This window comes from Triturus cristatus, chromosome 1_2 (genome assembly GCF_964204655.1).
Source record: "Triturus cristatus chromosome 1_2, aTriCri1.1, whole genome shotgun sequence".
Classification (NCBI taxonomy): Eukaryota; Metazoa; Chordata; class Amphibia; order Caudata; family Salamandridae; genus Triturus; species Triturus cristatus.
This window is the reverse complement of record NC_140580.1, coordinates 522,199,964-522,221,433: the sequence shown is the minus strand read 5'-3', so window position 1 is coordinate 522,221,433 and position 21,470 is coordinate 522,199,964. Positions and strand designations below refer to the sequence as shown.

Here is a 21,470-nt window from a genome sequence, read left to right as displayed (position 1 = left end):
GGAAAATAGAATTTAAAGAAACTTAGTACAAAAACATGAGTTTAAACATGTTTTAAAAGAAGTATGTATATGTGTAGGGTAATGTTCAGAATGGATTTTTTTACCTAGTATTTTTGAATATTTGGTAGTCATTAAATGTTTGTTTTTGTTTTCCGTTTTCACGACGTGTCCACAGGGATCGCGACGTTGTCGAGAATATAACCAATGTAAAGTAAAAAAAACTAAGTTTATTAATCCATTGATGAAAATACAAGATTATAAAAATACCTCTTATATAGCCACTTGAGATATAAAGTACAAATTAAAAACCTTAAAAATTCAATTAAAAAAATCATAGGTTACATCGACGTTATAGTTGGGAAATAGAATTTGAAAAACCTTAGAAATTCACTGAAAAAAAACAAAGATCACATCGATGTTATAGTGAGGATTAAGCATTTAAAAAAAACTTTAAAATTCACTGGAAAAAACAAAGGTTACAGGGATGTTATAGTTAGGCTGTCATTTCAGTTGTACACAACCAGAAAAATTCAGCAGTTATAGTTAGCTGAGCTCACTATAACTCACGCCCCCGCAATGCACCGCTTATGACCTCACATATTACATCACTCATGACATGGTCAGTGGCATCACTCATGATGACATCTCAAATGACATCACTCATGACATCATCCGGTGACTATGAGTGTTTCTAAAAGGTTTATGAGTGTTAAATATATATACACCAAGGTGTATTGATGAGTCAGTGGGTGTATGAGTGCCCGTATGGATGATTTAGTGGGTGTGTGACTAACTGTCTAAGTGAGTGATTATACGTGTCTCAGTAAATGTATTGGTGAGGGACTAATTTGTGTGAATGTCTGTATCAGTCTGTCAGTTGGTGTGTAAGTGGCTGTATGGGTTGGTGAGTAGATACATTAGTGGCTGTATGGGTTATTGATTGGTTGTCTGCGTACCTGGATGGGTGTATGAGTATCTGTGTGGGTGGTTGAGGGAGTGTGTGACTGCCTACATGGATGAGCCAGTGCTTGTGTTTATGACTGTATAGGTGGGTAAGTGGGTGTGTGATTGATTCTATGGGCGAGTGAGTAGATCACTGATGACATCTCAAATTACATCACTGATGACATCATCCACAGAATCTCACACACCCACCCACACCCCAATATAATCTTTCACTCACCCACTTCCACACTACCATTCTCAAAACCATTGACACAAACATGCCAGAATGTACACACCCAATCACTGATTCATAGGTCTACACACACATCCACTCAGTCACCCATACAGCCACTCATACAGTAACTCACTCACTAATACAGCCCCTGATATATCCACCCACTCAGCCACTTACACACACTGTCACCCATAGAGCTACTCACACATCTACTCACTCACCCATAAAGTCAATCACACAGCCACTTACTCACCTATACAGTTATACACACACCGACTCACTTATTCAGAAGGGCCTGGTATAAAGCCATAACAAAGGAACCTCTTCAAGAGGTGTGGGCCTTGTAACTGATTGTGTGGCTAGAGTCCTGAGTTTGACAGTTTCCTAAGTAGAACCTCCCATTCCAGAGAAAACCTAAAGTTGCAGCCAAAAGCATATTTATTTAACAATTTATATACAACACATGTATTTACCATGCATGTACAACCTCCACTTTCTGCAAGTGTGTCTCAGATTATCACCCAGCACAGCCATTAAAAATTCCAATCTCCAGTCATCACGTGTTAAAACAACATTTTTTTTTTTTTGCAGAGTTTTATATAGCGTGAACTTGACCCGAATCCAATCAGGTATCAGAGCGCTTATACATAGCACCAGTTACGTTACATGAGGACACACATTCATTTTTTGTTAGGCACGGGAAGATTAAGTGATTTGCCCAGAATCACAGGAAGTTCAGCGTCATTGCCGAGACTCGAACCCAGTTCCCCAGGTCCGAGGTCGAGCGCCCTAGCCGTTAGGCCAACTCCTCATCCCCAATTAACTTCTCATTCGTCAGATTTTTCATTCCTTGAAATAAATGTGAGCCTCTCCAGTGTAGGGTTATAGTCCAAACACACACTCTCACCACCTTTGTATTTGTGTATCTATCTATAGTTACTTATGTAGAGACAAATGCAGATATAGAAAGTCATATTTAAACATTGTAAACAAACATTTTAAACATATGTTTGCCCCCTCACACCTTCTCCTCCAATTCCACTCGTACCATTTTTTTATTTTAATTTTTTTGCAGGGCTAGGCAGCAGATTTCTTCCAGCCATTTTCCCTTGTAAGCTTCCAGGAAAATTCATGCATGCATCATCTCACATAATCATGCCTATGAAATTATGTGGCCAGCAGTGACGTTATTGCTCCAATGCTGTGTAGGATTGGCAAACTGCATTGGCAAGACCAGTAGGTCCAAAAGGCGGGCCTGGTGGCTTTGCCAATGCTTGATTTTCTTATCCCTCATAGAAAATGACAGAAGTCAGAAACTGAAAACATGGTAAGGGTTCATCATGGTGCCTGGTTTTTTTTATGCTTTAAGTTGTTGTGGACCAACAAACCAGTCAACCTAAAAACAGACCAAAATGTGTTTGTTATTTCCTTTTTAGGTCTCGCCTGACCCAGTGCATGCGCTGGTCTGGCGAGACATTTTGTGAGGGCTCCAAAAAGTGCTACCAGGCCAGCCTAGAGCTTCAGTGCATGTGCGCGGGCACGCGCGCCGCGCTTGACCGAGCTTACTTTCACTTTCACGGCCGCTTTGATCGCGATCACTTTCGCGGCCGCTTGGATATAGCCAGTAGGTCTCGCTTTTGGGACCTTATAAGTATTTAGTTATGCAACTGTTGCATGGCTAAACACATAAGGTCCCAAAGGCGAGACCTATTGGCTATGCCAATGCTTGTTTTAATTTCTTGCTGATATTGAGGTGATGTTAGATGTTTAATTTGCATCCTTTATATCTAGGCATTCCCTGCCAGCAGAGCAGCAAACCTAGTCCCTCTAAAGTGGTCTAGTCAATCTTTGATGCAACAAGTCAAATTTATGTAAACTCAACTGTTTCCTCTTATTCTTTATTGCAGCTTCACTAGAACCAAGTCGTTAAAAGAAACCCTGAAAACAAGTCATACTGGTGCGAACGGCCTGGTGCTGCCAAAGCAAGGACAAAGGCTGATCGAGAAGGAGACCGTAGAAACAGGAAAGGTAGTATACCCACAATGCAATGGTTCTGCAATTCATGTTTGCTGTGAATCAAACACATCTCTCTCATTCACCGACATCAGGGCAGAGAGGTATTGATGGCTTCTTGTCCTGTATACCAGAGCACAAACAGGAGGGAAAATGTGTTGCAAGTACAAAGAGGATCCTTGCAGACACAGGTAGTGAGGATAATCTCAGCGAGGAATGCCAGCAACTGAGTGAGGGAAGATAGCTGTGGGAAAGCATGCCATGTCAAACTGGCATAGTGCTGTGCCTGACAATGAAAAATAAACTAATTGGGCATCTAAGTTAAGCATTTGCACAACGGCAACAAATGGTTGCTTTACCGCAAACTTATAGTGAACATATATCAGGTTACCATCGTTTAATAAGCAAATTGTTTATATAAATCCAGAGATTTGTGTATATGCAAATTGATATGCCGGCAACTTGTGCAGGGCCATCAAATGGTGGCAGATACAAATGATTGTAGTCTTTTTTCAATACTTCAAGGTCATTAGGGTATGCCCCTAATAATGATTTGTTCTATTGCTTGGTGGATTATCTCAATTTGTATGTGAAAATTCATCACTTAATGTGTGTTCATAATCCATACTTCCATTTTTTCATCACTTGATATCCATGAAATCGATCAAATAATATTTCCAGAAGCATTAATTCACTGAGCAACATATTCAATGCAATTTTGGAGAAAACCTCTCTCCTTCGACTAGACTTTTGAAAATTATTTACACAACATTCAAGCAAGGGTATTAATCAAAAAAGAATACACAGAAGTATAATTTCGGTTGAATGAAAAAATAAACAAACATACAGCAAAGTTTGCATCCTACCTGTTGTTGCGAAGTCCGAGGTAAGTCATAACTAATGAATTTCAATTACAAAAATAGAAGCAATACATTTGGTAAAGGGAAGTGGAAGGTAGTAATATAGGAAGGCGCCTTGTACACTTTGAAAGTGAGATGAGACCAGGTCAAACTATATGTGACATTTTATCAAATTTCTTTGGGAACTGTGACACCATTTTCGCCAAACATTTATAAAGGACAGTAGGGTGTCCCTTTCTGCCCCATTCTGCTGGATATTCTTTGGGGGAATTGGGCTCACTGATTGTGCAGTTTGACCATGGAATTTATGCCTCAACAAATTGAAAGTTCACCCACCGTCTAATACCTTTTCCTGGAGAAAGTTGAAATAGACTGAATGGGAGGTCATATAGCAAAAAGAGGCTGCTGGCTTCAAATCTTATTGGCTCCTTCAGCGACTACCCATACTGGTGGTGAGTCTGGAAATATAAACATATTGTTGCTCCCGGATCTCTTTCTGCCATCCATCTTCATCAGTCAGGGGAAGATCTTAAATATCCTTATCAGGTGAATGGGCATGCAGGGATGGGTATATAACTTTCTCAAACTTCCTACCCAAGAGTGTACAGCTTTTCGGGATGTGACATTTTCCTGTAATTTACAATACTTCGGGGTGGGTTGTCCTGCTGTCCGTTTTATTCAATCTGTAAATGGAGTCACTGCCAACTCCAGTTGTCCGAACGAACATTGCTCTGCACAGTATGCTGATTAGACACATTTATCTATATAAATATTGTCATTTAGAAACCGTTGGAACCTTTAGACCTGCGTTAAGAGGGTTAGAAAATTAAATCTTAATTAGTTGGCTATTTTCTGAAAATGAAAACTTCTAAACTTCATTCTGCTCACTTTCAAGAGCTGCCCCACCACCTGCGTATCTAAATAACTTATAGTCTAATAGTGGCAAAATAAATTAAATAGAAGTTTTATAGAGCGTGTGTATGCCGAGGCGTCTTAGCGCTAGGGCTGTCATAACCTGAGCAGAAGAGGCAAGGTTAAAATTTGGCCGCGAACAACCATGTTTTCAGCGCCTTTCTGAACAGTTGTCTGTTGGTTTGGCTTCTCAGAGTAAAAGGCAGAGTGTTCCAGAGTTTGAGGGCCAGATGAAAGAAGCTTCTGCCACTCCATTTTACAGTCTTCACCCTGGGAATGACCAGCAAGGAGGCAGTCGATGATCTGAGGTTGCATTGTGGGACGTGCCATCTAATGCATCTAAAGTACCGTTTGCTTCCTTTGATTGGACCTGATTCCTATATTTCTGACAGATTTCTGTCCAATGATTCAGACGTCCATTTTCTGTTGCACAGATTCATGACATATCATTTTGGACAACCGCCCTGCCACATCTTTGGTTTCCTTCAAGGCAGTGTTTCATGCTGCATCATAGACCTCAAGAGTCCTTCACTAATGATGCCAATATTGACACCCGGTGATCTGTCATAAATGGTCTGTCTTTGCCTCCTCAGCGCAGCTCCCACTATTGTGAACATGCCATGATGTACTCAAGGGACAAGGCTGTTGCAGAGACCTGTAACATTCTCAATAACACACTTGTGTAAGTAGACTATATTAGTCCATGGCAGTATGCCCTAGTTCATAAGGAACAGGTATCAAAACTATGTCACAGGATAATTCTTCCCCTCTGATGCCACTTTCTAACAGCTATATATACCGATGTGGTGATAGCATTTTCCGCAGATCTATATCTCTTGAATAAACATTTCACTTCACTAGTCATTTAAATCTCAGGTCTGTTAAGTGCTGTCCGCCCCAGTCGTTTGGCCTGCAACAGTCAATTTATCAAACCAAAGTTCAACTGTTTATTTCAAAATGTTATTTTTGGGAAACATGATATTTTGTGACCAATTCAAGTAGATGTGCCATTCTTCTGCAGGTCATTTTTTATTTTATGATCTCTTTGTTTCAGGTTTTCCAGAAAAACAAACGTAACAATAACAAGTAACTGCACAACACTGCAGCCTTTTTACCTACATGCAGGTAATATTTACACCATTTCAGACCTCCGGCTGGAAAACCCAGTTTCACCTTATAATCTTCTGCTGGCCTTGCTGAAAAACATCTGCTGCCCCACACATTAAAGTGAACCCACACTGTGATCAAGAAAGAACAGGAGAGCATAACTATGTATAAGGGCTTGAACTTTGTAACTGAAAGGATCACACGTGTTTCTTTTCAAGAGAAAGATCATAGTAGAACTATGGATTCCACTGCCAAGCATGGCACCCTGAGATTGTGCCAGGAACATTTTCGGGAATTATCCAAAAGTGTCATTGGATGAACTGGTTGGCAATGGATGGAGTTGAGAGGAAAAGCCCTAAAAGTATCCCCTGCCTTCGTGGACTTTCTATCACAAAGAAGTCTTTGAAGAAGAGTTTTATGCCAACAGGCTCCAAAATATATCGAAAGGAATTAAAAGTGGATCTTTTGTTTTGGGGATTTTTCACTGATTGTTTTAGGGTCCCTCTTCAATGCCATGCTATTTCCATGACATTTCAGAACCAGCTTAGTGCCCCATCAGAAGAAGTAGTCTCTCTGTCTGCTGGCAAATTACATTTCACTGTGTGGCAGAGGAACTTCGGAAGAGTTTCTTCTTTACTTGACCGAATGCACAGGGGTACTTGGATCTGCTTCTCATGAGAATCCTGCGTGCTGGAAAAAGCCACTTTAAGGAGCTATGATTTAGAGGGCTGCAATTATCCCACCTCCAGATGGAGGCTTTGATCACAGTGAACCCTCGAATGATTGGACTGGAAGCTAAAAAGCAGTCCTGAAAATGTACAAGATGCAGTTTTTTGGTAAAACAAATATTACACTTTCTGCATCTTTCAACTGAAGACCTCCATCTTTGAACTGTCAGTCCTGTGGTTGGATGGAATTTAAAAGACTGAGGGACTGATTTAAATGTTCGCAAAGAGGGAACTTCGCTGCAACAGTGATGGAGTTCCTACCCCACCAAAAGTATGGTCCACCCACCTGATTTAGAGTCAGGCATAGTTTGATGACGGCAGAGATTACTTTGTCTCTGCTGTGGTGTTCAAACTTTTCTGACGGCTGGACGGAGTAAGGGTCATCGGAGATTTGGCTATATGTCCACCCACTTAATATAGATGGGCGGCCATATAGCCGTTTTTCAATGCATGTCACCGCCAGGAAAAACATGGAGGTTAGGGGTACTGAAAGTGCTCAAAGCTGTCCTCACAGTGGGATGAATCTCCTATGGTGAGAGGGGCACTGCTTTTTTTCTTTTCAAAAAGAAAATCCCGCTTTGGGGACGAACATTTCAAAATGTGGTGGTCGACATCCTCGCCACAGTAGGAGAGTAATTTACTCTGTCGTCCTTGCAGAGGAGGAGCCGGCTGCCAAAACTTAAATCTGGCCCTTAGTCAGAAGGTAAAGTCTTTAACCAGAACGAACTGTGCTCCATCGTGGATTGCCCCATATGGCACCTTGGTCGCTGACAACCATGACCATTTACTATCATTGGCGCTTATGCTTTTTCACGCTATTTTTATTTAACATGTTAAGAAATCATATCTCCTGCTCACCTTCTTTGATTTTTGTATTTTTTATTGTTTTGGTGCATTGCGTTTACTCTAATTCTAATTCGGTTTGGCATTGTTATTGCTTATTATTCTGCTATTGTTACTGTTTTAGTTCTGCATAGGTACTTTACACATTTTCCTAAATTAAGCCTTTACTGCTCTACGCTACGGCTGCCAGGGGTTTGAGCTCAGAATAATTTGGAGGGCCCAATTCACAAAAGTAATCTGAGAAAAAATCCTAGCTTTACGACTTTCGGTATTCACAAAATGCATTTAGGAGTACTAAAGTTAGGATTCCTAACTTTAGTACTCTTAAATGAATTTTGTGAATACCGAAAGCCGTACAGTTAGGATTTTGTCTCAGATTACTTTTGTGAATCGGACCCAGAGACTTTAAGGGTTCACTTGGACAAGAGTTGCTATTATTCCTTGAGGTGGGCAGTTGCCCATGCCAAAATATAATCTAATTTTTTTATGGTACCTCAACTCCAATATTCTGGTGGCCAATCCAACCGAGACTACTATATGGTGTAATCTACTGTATGTGTTGTGCTTTAGTTCATGACAGGTGTGCACTTTATCCTGAGGGTGTAGCTGCCTTCATATGTCAATACAGACCATGTTATTCATGGTTTTGATCAATGCTGCTACCATACAAGGTTTTGTGTGGTACTGAGGAGGATTCTTGTCTTTGTCCCACAGCTGGGATACAGTTAAATTCCCCTGCCCATAGAACAGGGACAACAAAATTTGGTGTCACCTGTTCTGTGATTTCCCAGGAGAAATCTCCATTATCGATATTAAGGATGTATTACTTCATGAGGCACAGCTCCCTGCCATCAAATAGGCTGTAGACAAGTATATATCTCCCCTCTACTTCTGCTCTGGTGTATTTAAACGGAAAGTGTATACTCAGTGATATCCATATGTAAACCAGTCTAGCATATGCCAAATCTGTGGCTGAATATTTGTCTCCTCCATACAAAATCTTTGTGAACAGTTCATTCCATGATTACCAGCATTAATCTGCCTCATAATGCCAAACCACTGTACTGGAAACCCGGCAACTGAACCTATAAACTTTTTGATAAGTTCCACCTCCATCCACCTCGGGAAAACAACACGAGACAATTCTGTGACGTGTGTCTCCAAATCAGATTAATCCCATAAGTGGCGTCAGCAATATACCCCAATGATTTTACCTAACTAGAACTCGCTTCCCTGTGGAAAACTAAACAGTGGTGCTTCCAACACCTACTATTTATAGTTTGTCTATCCTATTTTTTACTTGAGTATTTGTGGGGGGTCACAGTCCCCGATCTGCCGCTACCAGCCCCGTGAGGGACTGCAAGTTCCAGACTAAGGACCTTTACCCCAGCAGCTCTCTCTACTCTAGGTGCTGTTTGAAAGGATGGTGCAATCCTAGAGCGCTCAATTTGATTTTTTTGTTTTGTTTTTATTCATTGTTTTCCCCCCTACTTCTGTCCTGGACAGGTTGTATGCCTGTGTATTTATTGCGGTGCATCTCACCATCATCAATCTCTATCCTCTCTAAGTCCCCATACTTATTCCATTGAGGAATTATTACTCGGATCCTGTTCCCCAATGGAGTCAGTCTGCATGGGCAGCTCCAGGGAGGACCGCTGAGGTCTGTTTGTGCCATCGTCGTGTACCATAATTCCTGTGGTATGTGTCCATCTTCAAGGAGCCCCTGATGCCCTGTGCCAATTGGCCTCTCCTCTCTTCAGCCCAGAGGATCTTGTGTCTTCAAGTCTCTGGCAAGGAAACCATTTTGATGAATCCACTTTGCAGCCATTACCAAACCTCCTCCTGGGTGTCAAAGAAATGTTCCCCGTCCCTCATGTATTACCTTTAGCTTTCCTGAAAACATGCAGGATCATTGCCCTGAGCTTTTGTTTCTCTTGTTCATAGGATTACCTTCACCTCTGAACCATCTGAGTGTAATCTGGTAATATCCTAGCCACAGAGCTTTCAAATCTCAGTTCCACCACGTTTCTGGCCTGTTGTAGGATGAGATGCCTGTCAGGATAATTGTTAATTTTCCCTATGAGGGGTCAAGGATGACACTGGGACCAAAATGGGTCCCAGCATCCTATGTGACCTCTAAACGAAGAAGCACATGGCTAGACCAGTCGGTTTTAGTGAATTGTTGCACCCATCCTTCCAGGAATACCTCCAGAGTATGGCCTATGAGCTCTCCAATCTCAAATTACATCTTCGGGCCCTTCCGTCAGCTTCCTTCACCCTGTTCTCTAGCTAGTGCATCTGGCCAAGGATGCTTTTTAGTGTGGTTTTCAAAGACAGTACTTCGATTTTCAGTTCATCCGCTGATTTTTCCCTATTCAGGGATGTTTTATTGACCTTGGTAAAGTCGGTTCGCAAGAGGTTCACTTGCAACATGATGGCATCTAATATCTGTGACCCCATATTGCCTTCATGCGCCAGAAGCAGTATATGGTTAGTTGGATCTATGTTAGTGCTCCGAACCTGGCGCCTGATGCATACTCATCCATTTCTGCCTGCAGTCCTGCTCTGGCTCTGTACTGCTTGCCCTTCGCCATTTTGATTATGTGGTGGTTAAATGCGTATGATATTCCATCTGTTTTTCCTCAGGCCGGATTTTAAGTGGTGCACCATGTCCTCTCTGTCTGCGAATTTGTAGGAGAATTCCCCACCATGCACCATGAACCAATCATTGAATGCCCAGGGTTTGTGGTTTCTGTGGCCCTGTATCACTGCCTCAGATATTGTGAATATTTAGTATCTAAGCCACTCACGCCCTGGCCCCTCTGTGTGGGGTTAGTACCTTCTGGGTCCATTCAGGCCCCCTATGTTCCTCTCATCCAGGGGGGGAGGCAGACTCCAAAGTGTAGGGTCACACCTTTGAGGACCAGAAAAGCTCTGTACTCCTTTGCTCCCAGGTGCCGCTTACATCTCCCGTCTGTTTTGCCTCCTGAGTAAGGCCCAGCAATACCCAAGCATCCCCTGGGGGGTCCACACGTATCCTGCTGGGGTCTTCATGGCTTCTCCCATCTTACAGTGGCCGTGTGGCCAAGGCCAATTCCTCCTGGAGGTTGTCAGGCCTGTCCATACCATTTAGGACACCAAGCCCTAGCTCCTGAGCTCCGTCTCACACAGAACTTGCACAGCCCCAGGTTCAGTTCATCAGGAGTGCCCCTGTACTGTTCTAGGAGGACTGCTGTCAGTGGGCATGAGTCTCTCAAGGGTAAGAGCCTTCTCACTGCCCCCAGTCCAGGAGAAAACTGATGTGCGGCACTGCAGGCCCCTTCCACGTGCTGCCTCCTCGTTGCATCTATCCCTTGAACCAAGGCTTTTTTTTCAGTTCCGCTAGGGGCCCGGCATTCTACTTGTCAGGAGTTCAGGTTTGGTTGTGGGTGCATAGGCACAGGTTAGTGCATGATTTTGGTAGAGTGGTAGGAGCTCCAGGATTTAACTGTTGTCGGCCATGTTGCCTGGCCGGTCACAACATTCATATGTTTTTAGCAATTTTCCATAACATAGTGATTCTGTCCAGTCTAAATCCTGCAGGAATATATCCCTGCCAAGGCGTGAGCCCCGACTTTGTTTCTCTGGATCTCCTGAGTGTAGGTGCACCGCACATGTATGGACATTCCAGGGGATAAGGTTGCCCACAGTCGAGAAACTGAGTGCCGAGCCTTTGTGAAATTTGGAAAGCCTCTGAAAACGCAATGATGGTTTATGACATGGAAAGGTACCACAACTATATATTTTTAATATCTACAAATCCTGGGAATTCTATTGTTGGATGCCAGACTACCCGCACACCGAGTGCTGGCCAGGAGATCATGCTGAAGATGATGTTTGGAAAAAATACTAAAAATATAGCAAAGTATGCCAGTTCAATCCAGTCTCTTTCATGCAGAAACGTATCCCTTCCAGAGCTTGACCCCACAGCTTTGTTTCTCTGGGTCTCCTGAGCACGGAAGTAGCAGACATGTATGGGTTTTCTATGGGCCCACAGTGGATAAAGTCAGTGTTATCCAGTATTAGGGGTGTCTTTCATAGATTCACATGCCTGAATCATTCCCTGTCGTCGAGACGGGAGCCTCCGGTACATAGAAAAGTAATGTCCTATAGACATACATAGAGAAAAATAGGCCTAAGGGCCTTCCCTTAGTAGCCTATCCTTGTCCTTATGTAAAAAGGACCAAACTCTTAGAGCCAGCCAATCAGCTATCACCTCCCTCTAGAACCTTCCTGACAGGAGCCTCAGTCCCTCAGATTTTCTACCACACGTTGTGCTAGGGAGTCTCCAGCCTGAGTTCTCCTCAGGATCTCTTCAAAACCAACTTGTTCACTTTTAAAAGTGAGTTCTTTCTTCAGAACTTCATCAGGATTACTTCAAACCACTTATCACTGCAGTGAGTGATTTATTTCTTCAAAATTCTGGCATGTCTGAATCCCAGAAGAAAGCCCTTTTCAGGGCCTGCTCTTCATGTGGGAAGAAAAGGCTACATGTGGATGACAAGCATGACCTCTGCCTATATTGCCTTTATCCTGACCACATACCTAAAGACTGTAAGATATGTAGGTCTTTCCCTCACAAGATCTTGAGGGACAGAGAAGGTCGCCTGCTCATCTGGCTGGACAGGCTTAAGGAGAGGGAGAGTGTGGTATCCTCAGAGGGAAGCTTTTCAAGGACCTCTGAAGTCTCCCTGAAGAGGCCAAGAGTGGCGTCTCCTGGCCCCTCAGACACTCCTCCTATGAAGGCACAAAAGAAGTCTTCAGAGGCAAGATCGTCAAAATCTTCAGTGTCTGAAAAGGATTCTCAGGCTTTTAAGAAGCCTACCCAGTCGGCCAGCAAACTTGCGACATCCTCCTCAGCGCAAAAAAGAGTTGGAGCGCCAGTTTATGTCTCCACAGCGACGACAACTGTGTCAACGACGACAGCGTCGTCAGTCTTCTCATCGACGACGACCACTCCTTCATCGTCGTCAGCAGGTAAACCTATTCCATCTTTAATACTGCTAAAGCCGTCGTCGACGTCCAAGAGCTCGTCGACGACGAAGATTGCCCCGTCGACGACGACATCATCGATGAAGAGCCCCTCGTCGACGGGAGGGTTGACGACGAAGACGTCGACGACGAACACGTCGAAGACGTCGACGACGAACACGTCGAAGACGTCGACGACGAAGGCGTCGACGACGAGTGAATCATCGACGAGCGCATCGTCGACGAAAGCATCGTCGACGAAGAAAATATCGTCAACGGGGGCACCGTCGACGAAGGCCATGCCGTCGACGAGGGTATCGTCGACGGAAGAATTGTCGTCGACCTTGGCCATTACTGAGCCATGGAAGAAATCCAAGCAGATAGAAACGTCGTCTATGACCCTACCACCGTCGACAACGCCAAGGACGACGGCAGGGGATCCTGCAAAAGATTCTGTGTCTGGCAAACTGACTAAGAAGCAGATTACACCAGAAACAACGTCACCAAGTAAGGTGCAAACTCATTTGCCTACGGAGATTCTCCAGAGTGAGGAATCGGAAGAAGAACTCCTGGATCAGGCTACTTCCCCTTCAGAACTTCACGTGAAATGTCAGAGCACGGACGAAGAACAGGAGGAGATGAGCTACCAGGAACACCCTCTCCAAGCTCAGGTTCGCACGGAGGTCACCCCGATGGTATGCCTTCCCGTTTCAATTGTAAATGACCTCAAATACCTTATCCAGGACTACAAACAGCATTTCCCGGAAAATACACCAGCGACAGCCCCAAAACAGACACGGCCAACTACTCAGGTCCGCCATGAGAAAGTGCCACCTCAGGTGATAGAATCATCAGAGGAGGAGGCTGAAGAAATGGAAGAAGGGGAAGTTCAAGAAGACCACACGGATCACGATGAGGAGGAAGAGTATGTGGCATCTTCCCCAGCTTCACCACAACCGCGCCAAGCAGATTCACCGCCAGTGGACATTGGCGGTTTCCATAGAATAGTGGAAAGAGCAGCGAAGCGATTTCATATGGTGATGGAATCGACTGAGACCGAGTGCTTTTTGCATGACTTCAAGGAGCAAACAAAGAAGACAACGAAGTCGATCCCAATAATAGACTTTCTCTGGGACCAGGGAAAGAAACTGATGCTGACGCCGGCCTCTGTACCTGCGGTTGTTCCACGCCTGGATAAAAAAATACAAGGCTCCAACCACGGCGCCAGCTTGCCTTAATGGGCACCCGAAACCGGATTCGGTCGTAACCCAGGCGGCCCAAAAGAATTCTCGCAACCCTTCCTCTCCTCTGTCAGCCCCACCGGACAAGGAAGGCAGGAAGTTGGACACAATCGGTAAAAGGTTTACTACGACATCGGCCATGACCATCAAGGTGGCCAACTCCATAGCCCTGTTAGGGCGTTATAACCGCCAGCTTTGGGAAGATATAGCCCCATATATAGCGGAACTGCCAGACACAGTTCAGGAGGAGGTCAAGGCACTGCTTATGGAGGGCCAAACCTCGGCAGCTGAGATCATTGATTGTGCCATAGATGTGGCCATGACGGGCTTTCGACAACTGGCTGGGGCAGCAGTCCTGCGCCGTCAGGGATGGCTTAAGGCAACGTCATTCAGGCAGGAGGTGCAGACGAAGGTGCTGGACATGCCCTTCGACGGCCAACACCTTTTCGGCGACAAGATTGAAGAGGCGCTTCAAGCGATCAAGAAAGACACTGATACTGCTAGAGCACTTGGTACTTTGCAGGCAAGGAATCAGTCCTTTCGAGGCAACAAATCCAGGGGCCAGTCCTCCTACAGGGGATCCTATCAAAATAGGTCCTCGTATTCTTACCAGAATAAATCCCAGTACCAACAGAAGCAGCAACAAGGTCGTCAGACTTCTTACGGGAGATCAAACTTCAGGGGCAAAAACCAGAAGAGGGGCACTGGCGGACGCCAGTGACCAATTACTCCAGCCAGTCCAGCAACTATATCCCTCATTAAAGATTGGAGGAAAATTGACCCATTTCCTAGAAAATTGGCATCTCATCACCACAGATCGCTGGGTGCTCCAATTAATAAGATTCGGCCATTCCCTGGAATTCACCACCATCCCACCGGCAACCCCTCCCCGCAGGTTTCCGCACAAACATCTACGACTGCTGCTCCAAGAGATATCTGCGATGTTGAAGAAAGGAGCGATCGAGCGAGTTCCATCGCTTCAAAGAGGGAAAGGATTCTATTCCCGCTTCTGTCTTATACGCAAGAAGGAGAAAAAGTGGAGGCCCATACTCGACCTCAGGGCTCTCAACTCTTTCCTGAAGAGTCAGTCGTTCAGGATGGTGACGATCCAAGAAGTACTAGGCATTCTAGAAAAAGGAGATTTCATGACATCCTTGGATCTCCAGGATGCCTACTACCACATCCCGATACTCAAGGGGCACAGAAAATTTCTGAGATTCGAGGTGGCAGGACAGCACTACCAATTCAAAGTCCTACCGTTTGGCCTCAAATCCGCACCGCGGATTTTCACCAAGTGCCTTTCACCTGTGGCAGCTCTCCTGCGTCAAATGGGTCACCAAGTCTTCCCCTACCTCGACGACTGGCTGGTAAAGGCACCTTCAGCTGCAGGCGCGACCGAATCCTCCAACGCCTGCACCAATCTTTTTCAACACCTAGGATTGACTCTCAATCACGAGAAATCCTGCATGTCCCCAACAAGAAACATCACCTTCCTCGGGGCGACCTTGAACACGGAGGGCGCAAGGGCAGTTCCTTCAAAGGAGAGGAAAAACAAAATATTATCTCTGGCCACGGCTGTGGCATCAAAGAAGTCCCTAAGAGTTCGAACCTACAAATCACTCCTAGGAATGATGTCTTCTTGTATACTCCTCATCCCTCACTGCAGACTCAGGATGCGTCCACTGCAAGAAGCCCTCACGAACCAATGGACACAGAGTACAGGTTCGTTCGAAGACATTGTGAAGATAACACCGCAAATATCCAAGAGCCTGGAATAGTGGAGAAATCACAAGAATTTGTCTTTAGGACTGCCATTCCTACTTCCAGCAGCACCGCTGGTGATCACCACCGATGCATCCCTGGAAGGCTGGGGAGCCGTCCTACAGGACCTCCAAGTAAGCGGCAAATGGACCGATCAGGAGAAGCAACTCCATATCAATCTTCTGGAACTGAGGGCTGTGTATCTGGCGCTACAAGCCTTTTTACCACGCATCCAGAACTCCCAGGTGCTCGTCAGAACGGACAACACCACGACGATGCACTATCTCAACAAACAGGGAGGAACGCGTTCGCTCACTCTATCACGCGAATCGCAAAAGGTCTGGAACTGGCTTGTATTCCATGGGATCTCGCTCAGGGCGGACTATGTCCCGGGCAAGGACAACACCATTGCGGACGCCCTAAGCAGACAGAAATCCCTCTCCCACGAATGGGAGCTCGACAAGAGTACGCTGGAACACATATTCTCAGAATGGGGAATCCCAGGAATCGACCTGTTTGCCACCAAGGAGAACGCCAAATGCCCAAACTACGCAAGCTGGCGTCCCCAACCAAGGTCACTCGGAAATGCCTTTTCCATAAGTTGGTTCAGCGTATTTGCGTACGCTTTTCCACCGTTTCCGATGATTTCCAGGGTTCTCAGGAAGATGAAGGCGGAGCCCTGTACCCTGATCCTAATTGCCCCGTTCTGGCCAAGGCAGCACTGGTTCTCGGATCTTCATCGCCTCTCCATCAGGACACCGATTCGTCTGAAGCAGCACCCGAACCTGCTGACAATGTCCAACGGGCAGGTGCAATACCCGAACCTGCAATCGCTCAGGTTATCAGCCTGGCTCCTGAGCACAGAGAGTTCTGTCATTTAGACATCCCGCAGAAATGCAGGGAAGTATTGGCAAAAACAAGAGCGGTCAGTACCAACAGAACCTACTCTCTAAAATGGAAACGATTCTGCATATGGTGTTTAGAGAAAGGCCTGAGACCACTCCATATCACACCCGAACAGATATTGCCATATCTACTACACTTGGCACAGTCAGGATTGGCGCACGCATCCATAAAGGTGCATCTGGCGGCCATTTCACGATTCACCAGGACTTACAAAGGACCGTCTCTCTGGTCCAGTAGACTTATCAAGCAGTTCCTAAAGGGACTATATAGATCCTTCCCAAGACCTAGACGGGTCCCACCGACATGGCACCTCAATTTAGTCCTTAACCAACTCATGAAGAACCCTTTTGAGCCCATTCATCGAGCATCCATCAAGTACATCTCATGGAAAACGGCTCTGCTGCTCGCTCTAACATCTGCCAGGAGAGTCAGTGAGCTACAGGCTCTATCCATTCAGGAACCCTTCATGCAGTTCAAACAGGACAGGGTGGTGCTGAGGACAAATCCCAAGTTCATACCGAAAGTGCCTTCAGACTTTCACCTTAATGAACCGATGGTTCTACGTTCCTTCTTTGCAAACCCTACCACCGCAGCAGAAAGGACGCTACACTCCTTGGACCTCAAAAGGTGTCTAAAGTTTTACATAGACAAAACAAAGAGCTTCAGGAAGTCATCACAGCTATTTGTGGCCTACAGTAGGCCAAGGATGGGTATGCCTCTAACGAAGCAGAGCATCTCAAGGTGGATCTCCTCAGCGATAGCATTCTGCCATGAGGGGGCCGGACGGCCTTTGAGAGCTAGGGTGGAAGCGCATTCCACCAGAGCGATGTCCACATCAGCAGCGCTGTTCGCTTGAGTGCCGATTTTGGACATATGTAGAGCGGCGACGTGGAAGTCACCGCACACCTTCTCCAGACACTACTGCCTGGATGCTGAACTTATGAAGGATGCAGCAGTGGGCCAGGCGGTGCTTCGCCATCTATTCCAGTGAGGTGAGCCTTCCAACATCCCGCCATCCTGGTATGCACATCTCTTACTGCTATGATATGTTGATGTATGCCAATGTTTCAATCTCGCATGGTAATATGTGTATTATCTAAAATGACTATATGGCATGATTACATCAGAAATGTGCATAATGTATTGCTGACTACTCTGATTCAGACATGTGAATCTATGAAAGACACCCCTAATACTGGATAAGAAACGCGTTACTTACCTGTAACAGCAGTTATCCAGTATTGGTGTCTTTCATAGATTCACATGCAACCCTCCCGCCTCCCCTGGAAGGACTCACGTCTCTCTCTGACTATATTACGCCTACCTAGCTTGGTGCGTACGAAAATCTGAGGGACTGAGGCTCCTGTCAGGAAGGTTCTAGAGGGAGGTGATAGCTGATTGGCTGGCTCTAAGAGTTTGGTCCTTTTTACATAAGGACAAGGATAGGCTACTAAGGGGAGGCCCTTAGGCCTATTTTTCTCTATGTATGTCTATAGGACATTACTTTTCTATGTACCGAAGGCTCCCGTCTCGACGACGGGGAATGATTCAGGCATGTGAATCTATGAAAGACACCAATACTGGATAACTGCTGTTACAGGTAAGTAACGCGTTTCTTGTGCAGGGTAGGACTGGGACAAAAAAAGTAGCCTGGGCACCAAAATAAAAGTGGATCTCATTAGTGAAGCAATAGTTTAAAAAGTGGTATAATCAGGAAAATCATCAGTAAAAATCGGCCCATCTGGCCATAAAATCTGCTCAGAACTGCTAAATAAAAACTGGCCAACACACTGATCTATCCGAACAGCCTATCGGGCACTTCCTGATTGCCCTATGGGCCAGTCCGAACCTATTGAGCATTTGGGAAATTTGGAAAGCAACTACAAGCAAAATGCCAATTTAGGGCACCAGACATTTGGTCACAGGTTTAACCACTGGGCTGAAAGGAAATAAACCACAACCATGCATACATATATATCCTAATTGGCCAAAACTCTCACCTGTGAAGATCACGTCTCTGTGCCAGCAAGGAGTCAGATAATGTTTGCTTTTGTTCTTAGCCTAAGAAAAAATATAAACAGCATCTGACTTGCTGGGGCACAGATGTGTGTTTCTGGACCCGACAAAGGAGCCGGATGCTGTTTGGATTTCTTCGTATGCTGGGAAAAGATTCAAACATCATCTGGCTCCTTGCTGGGACACAGACACACAGCTCCTTCCTTTCACAATATTTCTCAAGGTCAGAAAAACATGCTGGAGTTAAGGAGCAGTGTGAAATGAACCAAAAAGTGGAGGATGGAAGAGAAGGGACAAGGAACAATCCTACTCTTTCCCTTCTAATCCCATCTCGTGGTTAATTGCTTCTGGTGGTGGGAGAGAATGTGAGTGGAACGCTCTGCTCTTTCTCTACCACCTCCCTTCATCCCACCAATATTAAAACATGGGTTAAGCTGGTGAGCATGGCTAGGCAGGATCTGGGAGCTGTAATAGCTGCTGTTAATCCTTTCCGTAGTCCATACCACCTGCTCGATCCATGAGATGGATTTAGGAGAGGTTAGGTAATCCATCCCAGGTTCATCCAATATTTGTTTGATGTCAATTATGTCATACGTATATTAATGAGATGGTCTGGAAGTTAATAGCATACCGCCTCATTCGTGAGTTTGCCAGTGCACAGAAGGGATCAAGCGCCATCAGAATCCTTGCTTTCACCCCCAGCACCCGGAGGAGATTTTTTTTTTTTTAAATGGCATGATGGGACCCTTTGGCACATAGATGGGTCTATATCGCATAAGGGCATGCTGTTTCATGATGTACATATATGCCACTAGGGCAGTCAAACATTTAATTGTTATATTACACATAATATGCTGAACATTTTCTCTGGGGCTTTCCTTGAAACTCTGGCCAGCATACCAAAGGAAAATCAAAGAACACTTAGGGAAACTTGTTTAGCTCTGTGGGATAGTCCATTATCTCACAGCAAACTTCATGAACTTCTTCCAAGCACCCCAAATTTACTTTGGCTTAGTGGGGTTTGTTATTGTGTCTGTGTTTACTAACAGAAATCAAACATAGTTACAGAAAATGATGTAATTATGACTAGCTTTCTCTATGCCACCCTATAAAAGTAGATAGTTTGAAAGCCAATTGTCTATTGAGAACATTACATACATCAAACATGAAATGTCTGTTTTATGTTGCCCTGTAGGTGAAATTTTCCTTATTTATCAAATATTTGCGAGCAGTTGGATGGTGTTACTCCATCTGGATCTTTGTGACTTATATCGGACAGAACGCTGCCTTTGTAGGACAGAACGTGTGGTTGAGTGACTGGACCAAAGATGACGAAACCTACAGGAACATGACTTATCCCGCATCAGTGCGAGACATGAGAGTGGGGATCTTCGGAGTTCTAGGTGTGGCACAAGGTAAGATTGCCAATAATTCTGCTAATTTACCCATTTGGCAGCAATTAGCGAGTTTCAGGTGGCTTATGACACCAGGATTGCACTCCACGCACAAGACCACTCTAGAGCACCCAATGGCTATCCACAAGGTAGTGCGAGGAATAGATTTGTTTTCTTGGTGCATGCCAATGCCGCGGCTGCCTTCAGTCTCCATGTCGAAGATTTAAATTCTCCTGGGATTAGTTTGACTATTAGTGACACGCTGAACAGATTTAGAAAAGGACTTTTTGTGACCTATTGAATTTGAACAAGTCCAAATGTGTGATATGTACAATTTGCTCAAAACACATCCAAATACAGGCAAATAAAAGAGTGGTAGAGTCACATGGCTTAATTTGCATATTAAAAATAAGATCAGTCCATGTAAACGAAAGCATTGAACATTAACATATTATATAACAAAGTTTTCATGAATAATGACAAAAATGTATGAGTTGAATGTCATCATGTGCCTATTTGTCCCTTGCAGTGAACCTATCTTTGGCACATATTTTTACAGATGGGTCACTGCTAGTTTCCTTGTGTTTCAGGCGAGTCGGGTATGCTCTTTTATCCCAATGAGGACTGAGGTATTAGAAAGAAGCCCCTTGCGCCACCGGTACAACACTTTTTTCCATATTAAAAGTGACACACCAGCTGCGCAAGGGGCTTGTAAATAAGCCCCAGAATATTTTCTCTGCTTGTAAACATATTTTCTTTGTGTACACATTATGTCCATCTGAAACCATATGGTCAAAGACTTTGGTGCAGTTCACACTCTGCCTAGCTTGCATATCACATTTTGCGAATTAACAACAGCGAACAATTTACATAATGGCCAGTTCAGTTACTGTTTTGAATCCGTTCTCCGGTACCTTCGGTGCAACCAAACTTACAAAGCTCTGGGAAGAACTTTCAAATAAAAGTTCTTTTTCTTATGGCAAATGATTGTGGGTATGGGGAAGGAGTTGTTACAAACATTTCTTCAAATATGTTCAATGAACTTCTGACGGACAAATCACACCCAGATTTTTTACATACGCAAGTCTTTCCTGAGTTTGCTTTCTCCTTTATGGTGTAAATCATACCCACCAATGGGAAGACGTCCCGTGGCATTAGAATGTGCCATAGCTACCAACGTCGCAGATACTGCGAAGTCATTTGAGAGAACTCACAGGGGCATATGTAATTGCAGTTTGCGGCACTTTTCCAGCGTAAACATGAATTTTTAAGATCGCCACTTTTGTTAGCGGAACTTAACAAAAATAAGATGCAAGGTGGGCGTTCCCGTGCAAAAACTGCGGCTAACCCCACTTTGCAATATTTACAATGAAATTCCCATACAGCGACAACCCAACAAAATTGCAGCTAAGCCCAGTTAGATGCAGTTTCTTAAGCCCAGAAAATAGCTGGTCTTAAAATTGGTGCAAACACTTGGGTCCACATATTAGATGTTTGTG

The 21,470-nt window shown here is 44.6% G+C and overlaps 1 protein-coding gene across 2 annotated transcripts in view; it reads left to right on the top strand.

Moving 5' to 3' along the window:
• Positions 1-21,470, top strand: part of ABCC2 (ATP binding cassette subfamily C member 2) — a 354,899-nt gene that overhangs the window by 249,367 nt on the left and 84,062 nt on the right. For both annotated transcript variants that reach the window (XM_085606294.1, XM_085606296.1), the window contains exons 21-22: positions 3,088-3,208; positions 19,773-19,992. In XM_085606294.1, the coding sequence (XP_085462420.1) occupies positions 3,088-3,208; positions 19,773-19,992 (341 nt within the window). The remainder of the gene's footprint in view (positions 1-3,087; positions 3,209-19,772; positions 19,993-21,470) is intronic.